We start from the raw sequence: 12,543 nt of genomic DNA, 5'->3' as shown, positions 1-12,543 counted from the left end.
ATATATCGAGGCAGAATGTTGTGTACATAATAAATAAATAAATCTTTAAAAAAAAAAAAGAAATCAACTGGAAGGCTGTAATTATATGGCATGGAAAAGCAAAACTACAGACAGCAAGTGGATCAGTAATTGTCAGGTTTAGGGAGTGAAGACGAATGCATGATGTATAGATACTGTTAGGACAGTAAAACTATATAAATGCAGAAAACATAAATACACGCAGAATTCTGAATGGGGATATTCAGCTTCTGCCTTCTCAAAGAGGTGGAAGATATTGCCCTACCTCTTAGGAATGGGACGTACACAGAAGCATCCTTCAAGGAACACAACATGGAAAGGATGCTCAGAGTGTGGAAACTGACACACTGTCAGCTAGGCAGGCCGTCAAGGTTCACACCAACAATGGCCAAATCATGCTGACATGATGTGATGACAATGGCACTTCCCTCTGTGGTCCTTTTCCCCAAAGCCTGTACTCCAATGTGATCATAAGAGAAGGAACATTGCACAAAATACCTGAATCAGTACTCATCAAAACTGTCAAGGTCATCTAAAAAGGTCAGATCTGAAAAGCTATCACAACCGAGAGGAGCCTAAAAAGATGACTAATGTGGTGTGGTGTCCTGGGTTGGTTCTTAGAACGGACAAAAGCTGTTAAGGAAAGACTATAGAACTCTGAATGAAGCACTGGACTTCTTAATAATACAATGTTCACAGTGATTTATTAATTTCAGGCAATGGACCATACTAACATAAACATCAGTGCTTCATCAATCGTTCTGTAAAGGTGTAAAGACAGTAAATGGGGCTGGGCGCTAAGGGTCACGGGTGTAATCCCAGCACCCAGGAGGCAAAGGATTGCAGCAAACTCAAGGCCAGCCAATCTCAGAGAAATAAGACAATACAAAAAATAATACATGAAGTCAAACTTATTTCAATACTAAATATTCTTGCTTAAGAGAACTCTGAATAATAGTTATGGTCTTTTCATCAAACACTTAAAGAGAAAAGTAGAGAACTGTGGACAAGATATAAGAAATAGATGTGTTTGATGACTAAAGCAACAATTAAGTAATATGGATCAAATGACTGAAAGCAAATAAGAAGCTAGGAGTACACAAGGGCCTGTTTCTGAATTGACCTTCCCTACTATATCCATAGTAGTGGTGGACCATATACAAAGCCTTGTGCATACTAAGCAGATACTTACCAACCAGCCCTTGGATTGTTTGAGACAGGATCCCATAGCATGGCTCAGACTGGTCTTCAATTCATTATGTAGCCCATGCTGTTCTCAAATTTAAGATCTTTCAGCCTTTAAATTGCTAGAATTACAGACATGTACTATTGTGGTTGGCTTTAAGTGGTCTTTTTATTGTATAATATGGATCTTAGTTGCAATGCTGTATGCTAGTAGATCTACTATTGATAGAAACTGAGAAAAGAAAACACCTTGAATAACAAATACACTACCCAAGGAATTCTGTTAAGTTAGGGAAACAGAATGAAGGTAGGTAGTAGTCAAGTCAGCTTTAAACAGTCACTGATGTGGATCTGAAAGCATTGATCAGTAGTTACTTGCTGCTCTTCCACAGGAGCTAGGTCTGTACCCTGCTCCCACATCAGGCTCATAAAGAGCTCTACTCCAGCTCCAAGGGATCCAACAGGCCTCTTCTGGCTTTCACAGGTAGACACACACATCATTTATGTACTAAAAACAAAGTATAGGAAGGGAGAGTGGGGACATAACTCTAAGATGAATGGGGCTCAAGAAACAACTCTGCGGTTTAGAAAGTTTGCTGCTCTTGCAGAGTCCCTGAGTTCGGTTTCCAGCACCCCCACTGGGTGACGCACAGCTGTTACTCTGGTTCCAGGGGATTTGAAACTCCTGACCTCCGAGGGCACCTGCCCATGTGTACATACCCATATGCACACAAACATATACATATAACTTACAATAAATTTTAAAAAGAAAACTAATCTTCTGTGATATAGTGATTTCAATGACTAATGAAATTACCAATGAGAAATGGCTAACCAAAAACAGAATTGTCATTATATTAACTTAAGTACAAATTATTATAATGAACGGAGTGACATATTTGGGATGCAGACTATATGTTGACAGTACGGTTCAAAAGAATAAAAAACATATTCTAAAGAAAAGGAATCATGACAGCAGATGTTCATGCAACACCAGGAAGGTTTCTTTTTGTTTTGTTTTGTTTTCCAAGACAGGGTTACTATGTAGCTCTGGAGCCTTCCTAAAACTAGCTCTTGTTGACCAGGCTGAACTGAACTCACAGAGATCCACCTGCCTCTGCCTCCCGAGTGCTGGGATTAAAGGTGCGTGCCACCACCACCCAGCCTGACACCATGGAGATTTTAGACAGTATTAAAAACACAACTAAGCCTGACTGTGAGAGTGATCTTTAAACATCTCAATTGTGGGGCTAGGGAGATGTACAGTACTTGCTGTTCAATCATGAAGGACCCGAGTTTGATCCTTAGCACCTACATAAAAAGTTGGGCATGGTAGGAGGTACTTGTAATCCCAGGGCTGGAGAGGAAGAGATGGAAGGATTCATGCAACTCACTGGCCATCAGTCTAGCTGAATGATGACCTACAAGCCCCAGTAAGAGAACCTGTCTCAAAAAATAAATTAGATTCTCCTGCTCCTCAAGTATGACACCCAACACTATTCTCTTGCTTCTATTGGTATTGGACCATATGTCCACTGATACCTATACAAAGTATTGACTTGTGAAGAGATGTACAGTACACGTGCACATGTACACACACACACACACACACACACGCACGCACGCACGCACGCACGCGCGTACCTCTCAACGGAAAACTGCAGATGAAGCTTAAATGGTAGAGTACCTAGCATGCACGGGGCCCTGGCTTGATTCCCAGCACTACATAATCAAGGTGTGGTGGTACATGACTATAACCTCAGCATTTAAGAGGTGTGATGTGGGAGAGGCTGTAGGTCATCTTCCACTATGTAGTTCAAGGCTAGTTTTAGAAACAGTGCCCTATATAAAAGACAAAAATTTCTCAAATGTAATTCTCACAATCAATAGGTTAAGAGTGGACTGAATTATAGATACCATTTTTTACAAGTGTTTGGAGTGGTTTCATTTTTCAATAATGTTTCAGAGGGACATTAAAATAGAAACACAAATTAGTGAGTATTAAGTAGCTTTCCTATTCAGTTACAAAGAAAGGCACAAGTAGTATGATAACAAAGTCCATATCTCCTCTGACATTCAAAACTATTCACCTGAAGCTGGGTGCTGGCTCATCATACCTTCACAGGGAAGCTAAGGCAGAAGAATCATCACAAGATTGAGGCTAGCCTGGCTTACACACCAAAACTACCTACTTGCCTTATACTGATTTACTGGTTACCTCATTCAAAAATGCTCAAACCCCAAAGGGTAACCACGTTTGCAGTTTCTGAGCCCTGTCTGTGGTGGTCACGCTTTCAAATCAAAGAGCAGTTTATGGTTGTAATAGTTAAGCTTGAATTCAATAGATTCAGTAATGAGCTAAACTCAGGGTTACGAGATTACCACTGCTCAAAAAGTACATCAAAACTTCAAGGGCCTTCTGTAACTACCCGGCCATTCTCATTGTGCTTATTCTCCTGTATGCACGCGGGAAAGGCTCCCTCGGGTTGAGTGAGAAGACCAGACAGACTGAAAGTCGCCCATCCTTGTTTCACTACACTCAATATCTTAGGTAAATTGGTACATAGATGACAAAATTCATTCCTTCAACTTTCTCAAAGGAGAAAAGAAATATCTGCTTGTGATTTATGTGGTCATTCATGACAGCGACTTTCAAAGTAATACATGGCTTGGTAAAGACTGAGGACTGTGGCTGCAGTCTCTCAAGCCAACAACGGTTTGCTGCCTGTGCTCTACTAACTGTGGTCACCTGCAATCCATCTGACTGCAGAAATTCCTGCTGGTTCACAGTATAAACCATTCCCGCGGCTATATCAAGTTAGGATTAAGAAATAAAGCAGCAAAGAGACTGACAGGCAGAGCCAGTTGCTAACAGCTACAGTGTCAAAACTACTCAAAGCACACGAGCTTTAAAATTGGAATAAACTTCTGATAAGGCTCAGACTCCTTTTTTCTCTGATTTAACAAAATATGTTGAGTTTGGCAAAATGCTACTGAGAAGCTGAAACTAGAAAGAGAAGCTAAGCCTTTATTTAGACTAGCTTTAATTTTACTTTTATTAGGCTACTTTTTTTTATTATTATTAGGTTACCTGTAATAGGACATAGTACTACAGGAAGTTCAGGACTGAACTGCAGTTCTTAGTTCTGCCTCACATCAGCAGACAGATAATACAGAAAGATGACCAATCTTTTTAAGCCTGTAAAATGGACAAGGGACAATAAATCCTACCTTTCGCAGAGGACCATTTTAAAAGTTAGGACACACAGAAAAACATGAATGCTGTTATGAACTATATTCAAAATAATCTGGTATTATTAACATGTATATCAACGTTTCATATGTTAAGATTAAAAATATAATGTGATATTAGAAATAAAGCATGTTGGTATTAATCTAGTAGACAGAAATCTAGTATGTCAAAAGCAAATAAGATTTGTTACTTTAAAATGATTGTTGTTATTGTTTTAAATAATGTTCAGCCAGGAAGGATGACTTTTGGGAAGCCTGAAGTTTCAGGCCACTCTCAACTACACAGTGAGATCCTCATGCCATCATCACCACCACAAGTAAAAAAATAAAATCTTGAGGTGGTTTGAAAGAAAATGTCTCCCATAGGGAGTAGTACTATCAGGAGGTGTGGCCTGTGGAGGTGGGCATGCTCAAACTATGCCCAGTGTGGCACAGAGTCACTTCCTGTTAGTTCCTTCTCCAGCATCACGTCTGCCTGCATGCCGCTATGTTTCCCACCGTGATCATAATGGACTAACTGAAACTGTAAGGCAGCTCCAATTAATGTTTTCCTTTATAAGAGTTGCCTTGGTCACAGGGTCTGTTCATAACAATAGAAACTCTAAGACAGATCTACTTTTGATTTCTTTAAGGTCTTAATATTACAAAGACCTGACGTCCTTAGAAGAAGGGATAATACCAGAACAATCAGGAAAGTATGGTGGAGATGGCAGAAGGGAAGAAAGGAGGGAAGCACTTGTCTGAAGAAATATTTAGAGATGAACAAATGAAGAAGAGTATTAACACTGCCTTATTTCCCCATCTATGGCCTTCACAATCTACTGTCCCAGAGCAAAACTAACTAGATTTTGTCAACAATCTAGGAAAGCAGTAATAATGAAAGACGTAGGTAGTGATAACTACATGTATGCCCTTTTCTACTGAACAAATTTCTTATTAGTCCACTTAAATATCTATTCACTATCTTAGGGTTTAGGGTGAAATCTACACTAACTTTCCTAAGTAATCTTTTCTGTTATTTTACATTGGGAGACAGGGTCCCACTGTACACCCCGGCTAGCCTGAAGCTCTCTATGCCAGGAGGGCCTCACACAGGTCAGCACCTCTGCTTGCCAGAGGGAAAGTAATTTAAAGAAAAAATGCCCAGGAGACAGCTGTGTTGCTGCCCTTCTTCGTACAGCATAAATGTTGTCTAATGCCGTGACTTAGTTGTCTACTTCAGGCATTACTGCAATAGCTGATAGTTTGGGATCTTTACTGCCTGAGCTCATAAAACAATAACACAGTAAGACGTACAAAAATCTGAAAAAGTTAATCTTAGAAACAGAAGACTTCAGAGTTTCAGCAGTGACAGGTTACTCTTATTTGGAGGAAAAACGGGTACTACCTGATTTCTGCTTCATCATCTGTCAAGTTACTTTATCCTTTATATTGATGAGTTATCATCACATTGCTACTTGCCAGGGTACTACAAAGAGAATGCTTCTGATAAAAAGATGTTGAGGGAAAAAAAATTACAATTTTGGTTATTCTAAATTCCTATATCTTCCCCAAAATAAAGTTGAAAGTCCTCCACATAAAATTTAATTAAATGGGTCTCCTTTGATACATCTTGAGATGAGTTATAGTCAAATATTTAAATATTTGGTTTTTCCTGGGCTAATGACTCATTTGCTTCTCTCTCTCTCTCTCTCTCTCTCTCTCAAATTTACCTTTATCCTTATCCAATGGCTCCTGGGAAAGAATAGTGGACAGTACCGCATTTTTCCACACCCCAGACTCCTGAGCTAGAGTTGCTAAAAAATGTAGCTCGCAGCTGCCGCTCTCCATCAGCGTCTCATGAGCTACCTACAAATGTTAAATAAACACACAATTTAGATGCCTTAAAGTTTAACCAAATAAGCAAAACTCATTCAACTGCATCCACATTACATAGGTAAGTAATCTCACCTGCACCAATGTCTGAAATTGTTCCCACTGTTTATCTGATAACTCAACAGGTAGACATAGTAAAAGTTCAACACAGCTTCTAAAAAGGAAAAGGACACAAATGATTATTGAAAATAAAAGTAAAACAAAACCAATAATTCTTCAGTAGAGTCTTCATCAACTATTTTAAATAAAATCTACTTAAAATGAAATAACCATAAAGCCTTAGAAAAAAATTAATTATAGTCTTTGATTCATGTTTCAAAATTCTACTCACAATGCCAAGCGTTCCAGAACCAAGGCTACACTTTCACATTCTGAGGTAAGGTATGGTCGAGCTTTAACATAACTTTGGATGGCCACTGTGTAGACCTCCAGTAAAGGTAAGGGGTCTTCAGAAGTTTTCCACTTCTCTGCATATTCAAGGAGTGTCTGTTTTGGAAGGAATAATAAAACATATTCAAATGTAAATAAAAACTGCACATTGACTCATCAACTTTTTTCCTTTTCCAACTATTTTAAGCAAAAATGTTTCCAACAATTTTGAAGAAGAACAAAAAAAGCAGTTTGTGCTGGGCAGCAGCCTTTAATCCCAGCACTCGGGAGGCAGAGGCAGGTGGATCTCTGAGATCTTGAGGCCAGCATGGTCTACAAACCAAGGTCTAGAACAGTCAGGACTATCACACAGAGAAACCCTGTCTCAAAAAGCCAAAATAAGTAAACTTTAAAAGAAAAAAAAACAGTTTGTGTTAAATATTAAAGCTGTTTCCAAGAGCAAGAAGACGAAGAGTGGCTTCCTCAGCAGCAGCAGCAGCCATTCAGCACAGCTGCTTTAGAACTGGGCAGGACAGAACCAAGTTTACCAGGCCATATCAACTCCCAGGCCTAGCTCCTGTCCAGAAACTCCTACACTGGCTTTTCTTGGCAAGTCCCCTCGAGAACCATGCCCTACAAAGCCACCTTCTAGAGCAGTTCCTGGCACTCAGGTCCTGAAGCAGTCAAGCCTGAAACAAGCTAGAACATCACATCAAAAACAAGCAATGAAGGAAATTAACATGCCAAACTCACATCACAAAAACAACAAAAAAAGACCAATAGCATTACCCCCCCACCCACCCACACACACACTAGCCCTGTAGTAATGTTCTCCAATGAGAGCTACCAAGATGAACTGTAGGACACAGAACGTAAATGAGCAATCACAAACAATACCTTTATCACACTTCAAGGTATTTAAACACACACAGCTCAAGGAGCTTAAAAAGGTTATCAATAAGTTGTGTGATGGCCAAAAACACACAGATATATAAACTGAGTGGAACAAAGAAAACTTAGGGTTCAAAAAGTGAATTCAGTAAAATGACTAAGGCTAGTGGGAGCTGAAATTAAGACGGACTTGCCCTGGTCTGTTTGTCAGTTTGACACAAGCTAGAGTATGTGCCAAGAGGAAACGGAAACTGAGAAACTGCTCCTGTGGGGCATCTTCATTAATGATTGATATGGGAGGGCCTAGTCAATTGCGGATGGTGCCACACCTGGCTAGTGGTCCTGAGTGTGTAAGAAAGCAGGTTGAGCGGGCCATGGGAAACAAGCCAGTAGACAGCACTCCTCCATGGGCTCTGTTTGAGTTCCTGCCTTGAGTTCCCTAGATGATGGAGCGTACTGCTTTCAATCATGATATTTTATCACGGCGACAGACAACCTAACTAAGACAAATATTGATACCAGGTTTGTGGAACACTGCTTGTGACAGACCTGACCATGTTCTGGGGAGGATTGTGGAAGGACTTTTCAAGTATTCAGAGCTTAAGAAGCTACTGTGGAAATTTAAAAAATAATAAATAGGGGCTGGAGAGATGGCTCAAAGGTTAAGAGCACTGGCTGCTCTTCCAGAGGTCCTGAGTTCAATTCCCAGCAACCACATGGTGGCTCACAACCATCTGTACTGAAATCCGGTGCCCTCCTCTGGTGTGCGGGCATACATCGAGGCAGAATGTTGCATACATAATAAATAAATAATCTTTAAAAAAAAAATAATAATAAATAGCAGTGAATATGATTCAAGGCCTGGCTCATTAAGTTTCAGAGGGACATTCTGAGCATCCCTTAAAGGCCATCAGTGTCCTTCAATATTTTGAATCAGGAATTTGTGGTTCTGGCCAGCTGGAACTGAAGAATCAGCCATGATTAAGAACAGACCAGCAGTGTGGGTAGTGTTTCCTTCCTGAGGATCAGCACTTAGAAGCTGTGGTCCAGAGACAGCCAAAGCTATACGTCATGCTGGCAGCCAAACCTGGGAATGGGTCAGTTTCCCAGGTAGTACTGGTTTTGAAGAAATGAAGGCGTCATGTCATAGTTGAAGGACAAAAACAAAAAACTTTCTATGATATAAGCAGACAAAAAGAATTTGTGACTAATAAATCAGTCCTACAGAGAATAATATAAGCAATACTTAATACTGAAGAGAGGAATAAAGACAGCCAAAAGACTACAGAAAACAAAGGAAGCTGTAATGACTAAAACAAAAAATATTATGACAATATAAACAGCACACACACACACCCCTATTGACAATAACTTTGAATATTAATGGTCTCAATTCCCCAATCAAAAAACACAAATTAGATGAGTAGATTAAAAAACAAAACCCAAGCTGGCTAAGACCTTTTATCTTAACCAGCACCGGGAAGGGAGAAGCATCAGGATTAGTTGAGGCCAGAATGCTCTACTTAGTGAGGACCATAGAGACACTGTGTCAAAGAAAACAAAATCTTTCTGCTGTTTACAAGAAACTTTAAAGATAAGCACCATCGTAAAAAGAAATGATAGGTAGACATATCCCAAGCAAATGGGACCAGGAAGAAAGCAGTTGTTATATTATCCTAATTTCTAACGAAACAAGCTTCAAACCAAAACTAATCAGAAGAGATAAAGAACATTCCATTCTAAACAATGGAACAATTAATCGAAAAGATATTACAATACTTAACACACAAAGTCTGACACACCCAATTTCATAAAACGATTACTACTGCAATTAAAGACAAGGATTAGCTCTAATCTCAGTATAGGATGGGATTTCATCACCCCACTTTCTCCTATAAATAGGTCATCTGGACAAAAATTAAAAACAAGAATTAAATAACATCACACTGATCAAGTGTGATATAACACTTATAACAAATTATAAGAATATTTCTCCCAAACTCCAAAGAATATGCATTCCACTCTGGAGCACATGGAAGCTTCTCCAATACAGAACATATCCTGGAACACAAAAATTTTAACAAGCTCAGAAAAGGTAAAACAATTTGTGCGTTCTATCTGACTACAATAAAATAAAGTTTAAAACCAAGAGCAAATGAATGTCTAGCAACTATACAAAGTCATGAAGATTAGTATTACTAAATAATAAATGGATCAAAGAAATAAAAAACGAAAAAAATCCAGAATAAAAAATGAAAAAACACAAAAAATCCAGAATATTTAAAGTAGTTTTAAGAACTATGCTCAATTAATTTAGAAAATCTAAAAGAAATGGATTAATATAAAAATTCATCTAAACCAAAGTTAAACTAAGAAGAGCTCAATAGACCCTGACAAATAATGAGAACAAACAGTAAGGAAAAGCCTTCCTTGGGGCCGGGAAGATGGCTTGGAGGGAAAGAATACTTTCTGTTTTTCCAAAGAGGACCAGTGTTTGGATCTGAGCTCAGAGCTCCCTGTAATTCCAACTCTAGTGGATGCAATGCCCTCTTCTGATGTCTATGGTACTCACATACACATGTACATATACACAAGCAGAAACCATGCACACATGAATAAAAATAAACAAATGCCTTAAAAGGATTTCTCAGTAAAACAAGCCTAGGCCCAGATGAATTCACAGCAGAATTCTACCAGACTTTCTACAAAGAACTATGAACAGTACACTTATCAAAAAGATCATCTACCTTGATCAAGTATGCTGTATCCTAGAGAAAATGAGGTAATTTAGCATGTGTAAATCAGAAAAATACAATCACACAAATGGGCAAACATCATGTGATCATTTCAACAGATGCACAAAAGGCCTCGGACAAAATCCAACATGGCTTCAATAATCAAAGCCCCAGAGAAGTATTTTGTGCCTGCTTTTGAGCCACGCTGTCGTTGCCTCTGTTATGTGCCTGCAGACTTGGGTAATGGGCCAATCAGGTTAGTGTCCAGTGGTGGGTGATGAGACACCGTGGGTCCTACCTCCACATGCTACAGGGAGAGTGGCCCCAGCTGGAGGGACAAACAGTACAGTGAGGCAAAGACGTGCCCCAGGCTGGGCTTACGAACCTAGAGGTCCACGCCATGAATTCAGTGATCTCAGGTCCTTCTGGGAGATCATCAGGCCTGGTAACTAACTTCTCAGGTTAGAGCAGGGCTGGGAACAAGTAGCACCAAGCCACTACACAGATGTTAGAGTTGTTTGAGTGAGTGCTGAACATTGTGAGGAAGCCAAGAGATGTGGCTGCCTGCAGGGCATTCAGCTGATCTCCCTGAGGGGAGATCTGGGTCTGGGAGCCTCATCAGCAAGAACTGAGGAGACAGAATCATGAACCAGTATAGTACCTTCCCCCAGTGTGCTGGACACAGTGGTTCAGCCCTACAACACCACCCTTTCAGTCTGTCAACTTGCTGAAAACACAGATGAGACCTGATGCTTTGAAAATGATGTGTGTGACTTATCACATCTGCTTCAAAGCCTACAGTTGATCAGACCCACTTACAGTGACCAATCCCTATTTGCTACCACAGTAAGGTAATCACTTGCCTACAAATATGGTGCCCTCTTCCCGCCTGCAGGTCTTCATGCCTGACTTTGTGCCCTTGACGAGTTGGGCAGCCAGTAGTACCTCCACCTTGACAGCATCTGAACTCACCCAGATGTTTGATGGCAAGAACACAAGGACCATCTGTGACTCCCACTGCCCACAACTGCCATGGGTTCCAACTGACAGCAGCTGCCATGTTCAGGTGCTATCTGTCCATGAAGGAGGTGCAAGATGCTTACTATCCAAACAAGAACAGCAGTGACCTAATGCAGTGGGTCCCCAACAATGTGAAAACAGTTACCTGTGACAGTACACCTCAGGGAATAAATATGTTCATCACCTTCAACAGCAATTGCACCACCATCAGGGACTGTTCTAATGGATCTCAGAGCAGTTCACAGCCATGTTCCAGTACAAGGGCTTCATGAACTGGTAGATGAAGGCACATCTAAGATGGAGTTCTCCAAGGCTGAAAGCAGTATGACCGCCCTGGTGTCATAATACAAGCAGTATCAGGATGGAGTAGGAGGAGGAGCAGGAGGAGGAGGAGGAAGAGGAAGCCCAGAGCTGTTTTGGCAGCTAAAGCATGGGAGCAGTATTAACTTTAATCATTCACAGCTTGTCTGCTAGTCATGTCCAAGGTGCATTTGCTGCCCTAGCCTAACATCACTTACGCAGATAGTACTAGTAAAGCAATTTCAAAGTGTGTGGAAATGTCTCAGAAAAGGGAGAACTGGAGGAAATCTTCCGCATATAAAAAATAAAGGCTATATATGATAAATCCACAGACCACATCACCATAAAGAAAGAAAAACTAAGGCTGGGCAGTGGTGGTGCACACCTTTAATTCCAGAACTTGGGAGGCCGAGGCAGCTAGATCTCTTGAGTTTGAGACCAGCCTGGATACAGAGAGTTCCAGCTGGGGTTACACAGAAAAACCTTATCAAAAAGAGAAACAGAGAGGAGAGGGGAGAGAGAAATTTGATCAGAGATCAAAAAGAACAGCCCAACATCCACACACCTTTTTGATGCAAGGCTCAGAGCTCAAGCTGGAGCAACAGCAAGAGAAGAAATCGATGGGATCCAATAGAAAACAAGTCAAATTACTCGTATTTCCAGATGATAGGAATTCATTATACGAGATCCTAAAAATTGTACCAGAAATCATCTAGAAATGTTAAACATTTTCAGCATATTTATAGAAAACAAAATCGACTTATAATAGCTTTTTTTAAAAAAAAATATTTATTTATTTATTTTATGTATATAGCTGTTCTATCTATATGTATGATTTTATGCCTGAAGAAGAGGGCATCAGATCCCTTTATAGATGGTTGTGGGCCACCACGTGGTT

The 12,543-nt window shown here is 40.1% G+C and overlaps 1 protein-coding gene across 2 annotated transcripts in view; it reads right to left on the bottom strand.

Annotated features, from left to right (window-relative positions):
* The window catches only part of Znf292 (zinc finger protein 292), a 66,503-nt gene that overhangs the window by 26,171 nt on the left and 27,789 nt on the right, over window positions 1-12,543 (bottom strand). Inside the window, exons 2-4 of one of the 2 annotated variants that reach the window (XM_075971219.1) lie at window positions 6,662-6,816; window positions 6,406-6,484; window positions 6,168-6,303 (exon numbers count right to left, since the gene is read on the bottom strand). In XM_075971219.1, coding sequence (XP_075827334.1) covers window positions 6,168-6,303; window positions 6,406-6,484; window positions 6,662-6,816 — 370 coding nt within the window. Of the gene's footprint in view, window positions 1-6,167; window positions 6,304-6,405; window positions 6,485-6,661; window positions 6,817-12,543 lie in introns of those variants that run through there. The other variant, XM_075971220.1, reaches the window with a different exon arrangement.

This window comes from Microtus pennsylvanicus, chromosome 5, assembly GCF_037038515.1.
Source record: "Microtus pennsylvanicus isolate mMicPen1 chromosome 5, mMicPen1.hap1, whole genome shotgun sequence".
NCBI classification, from domain to species: Eukaryota; Metazoa; Chordata; class Mammalia; order Rodentia; family Cricetidae; genus Microtus; species Microtus pennsylvanicus.
This window is presented reverse-complemented; position numbering and strand designations above follow the sequence as displayed.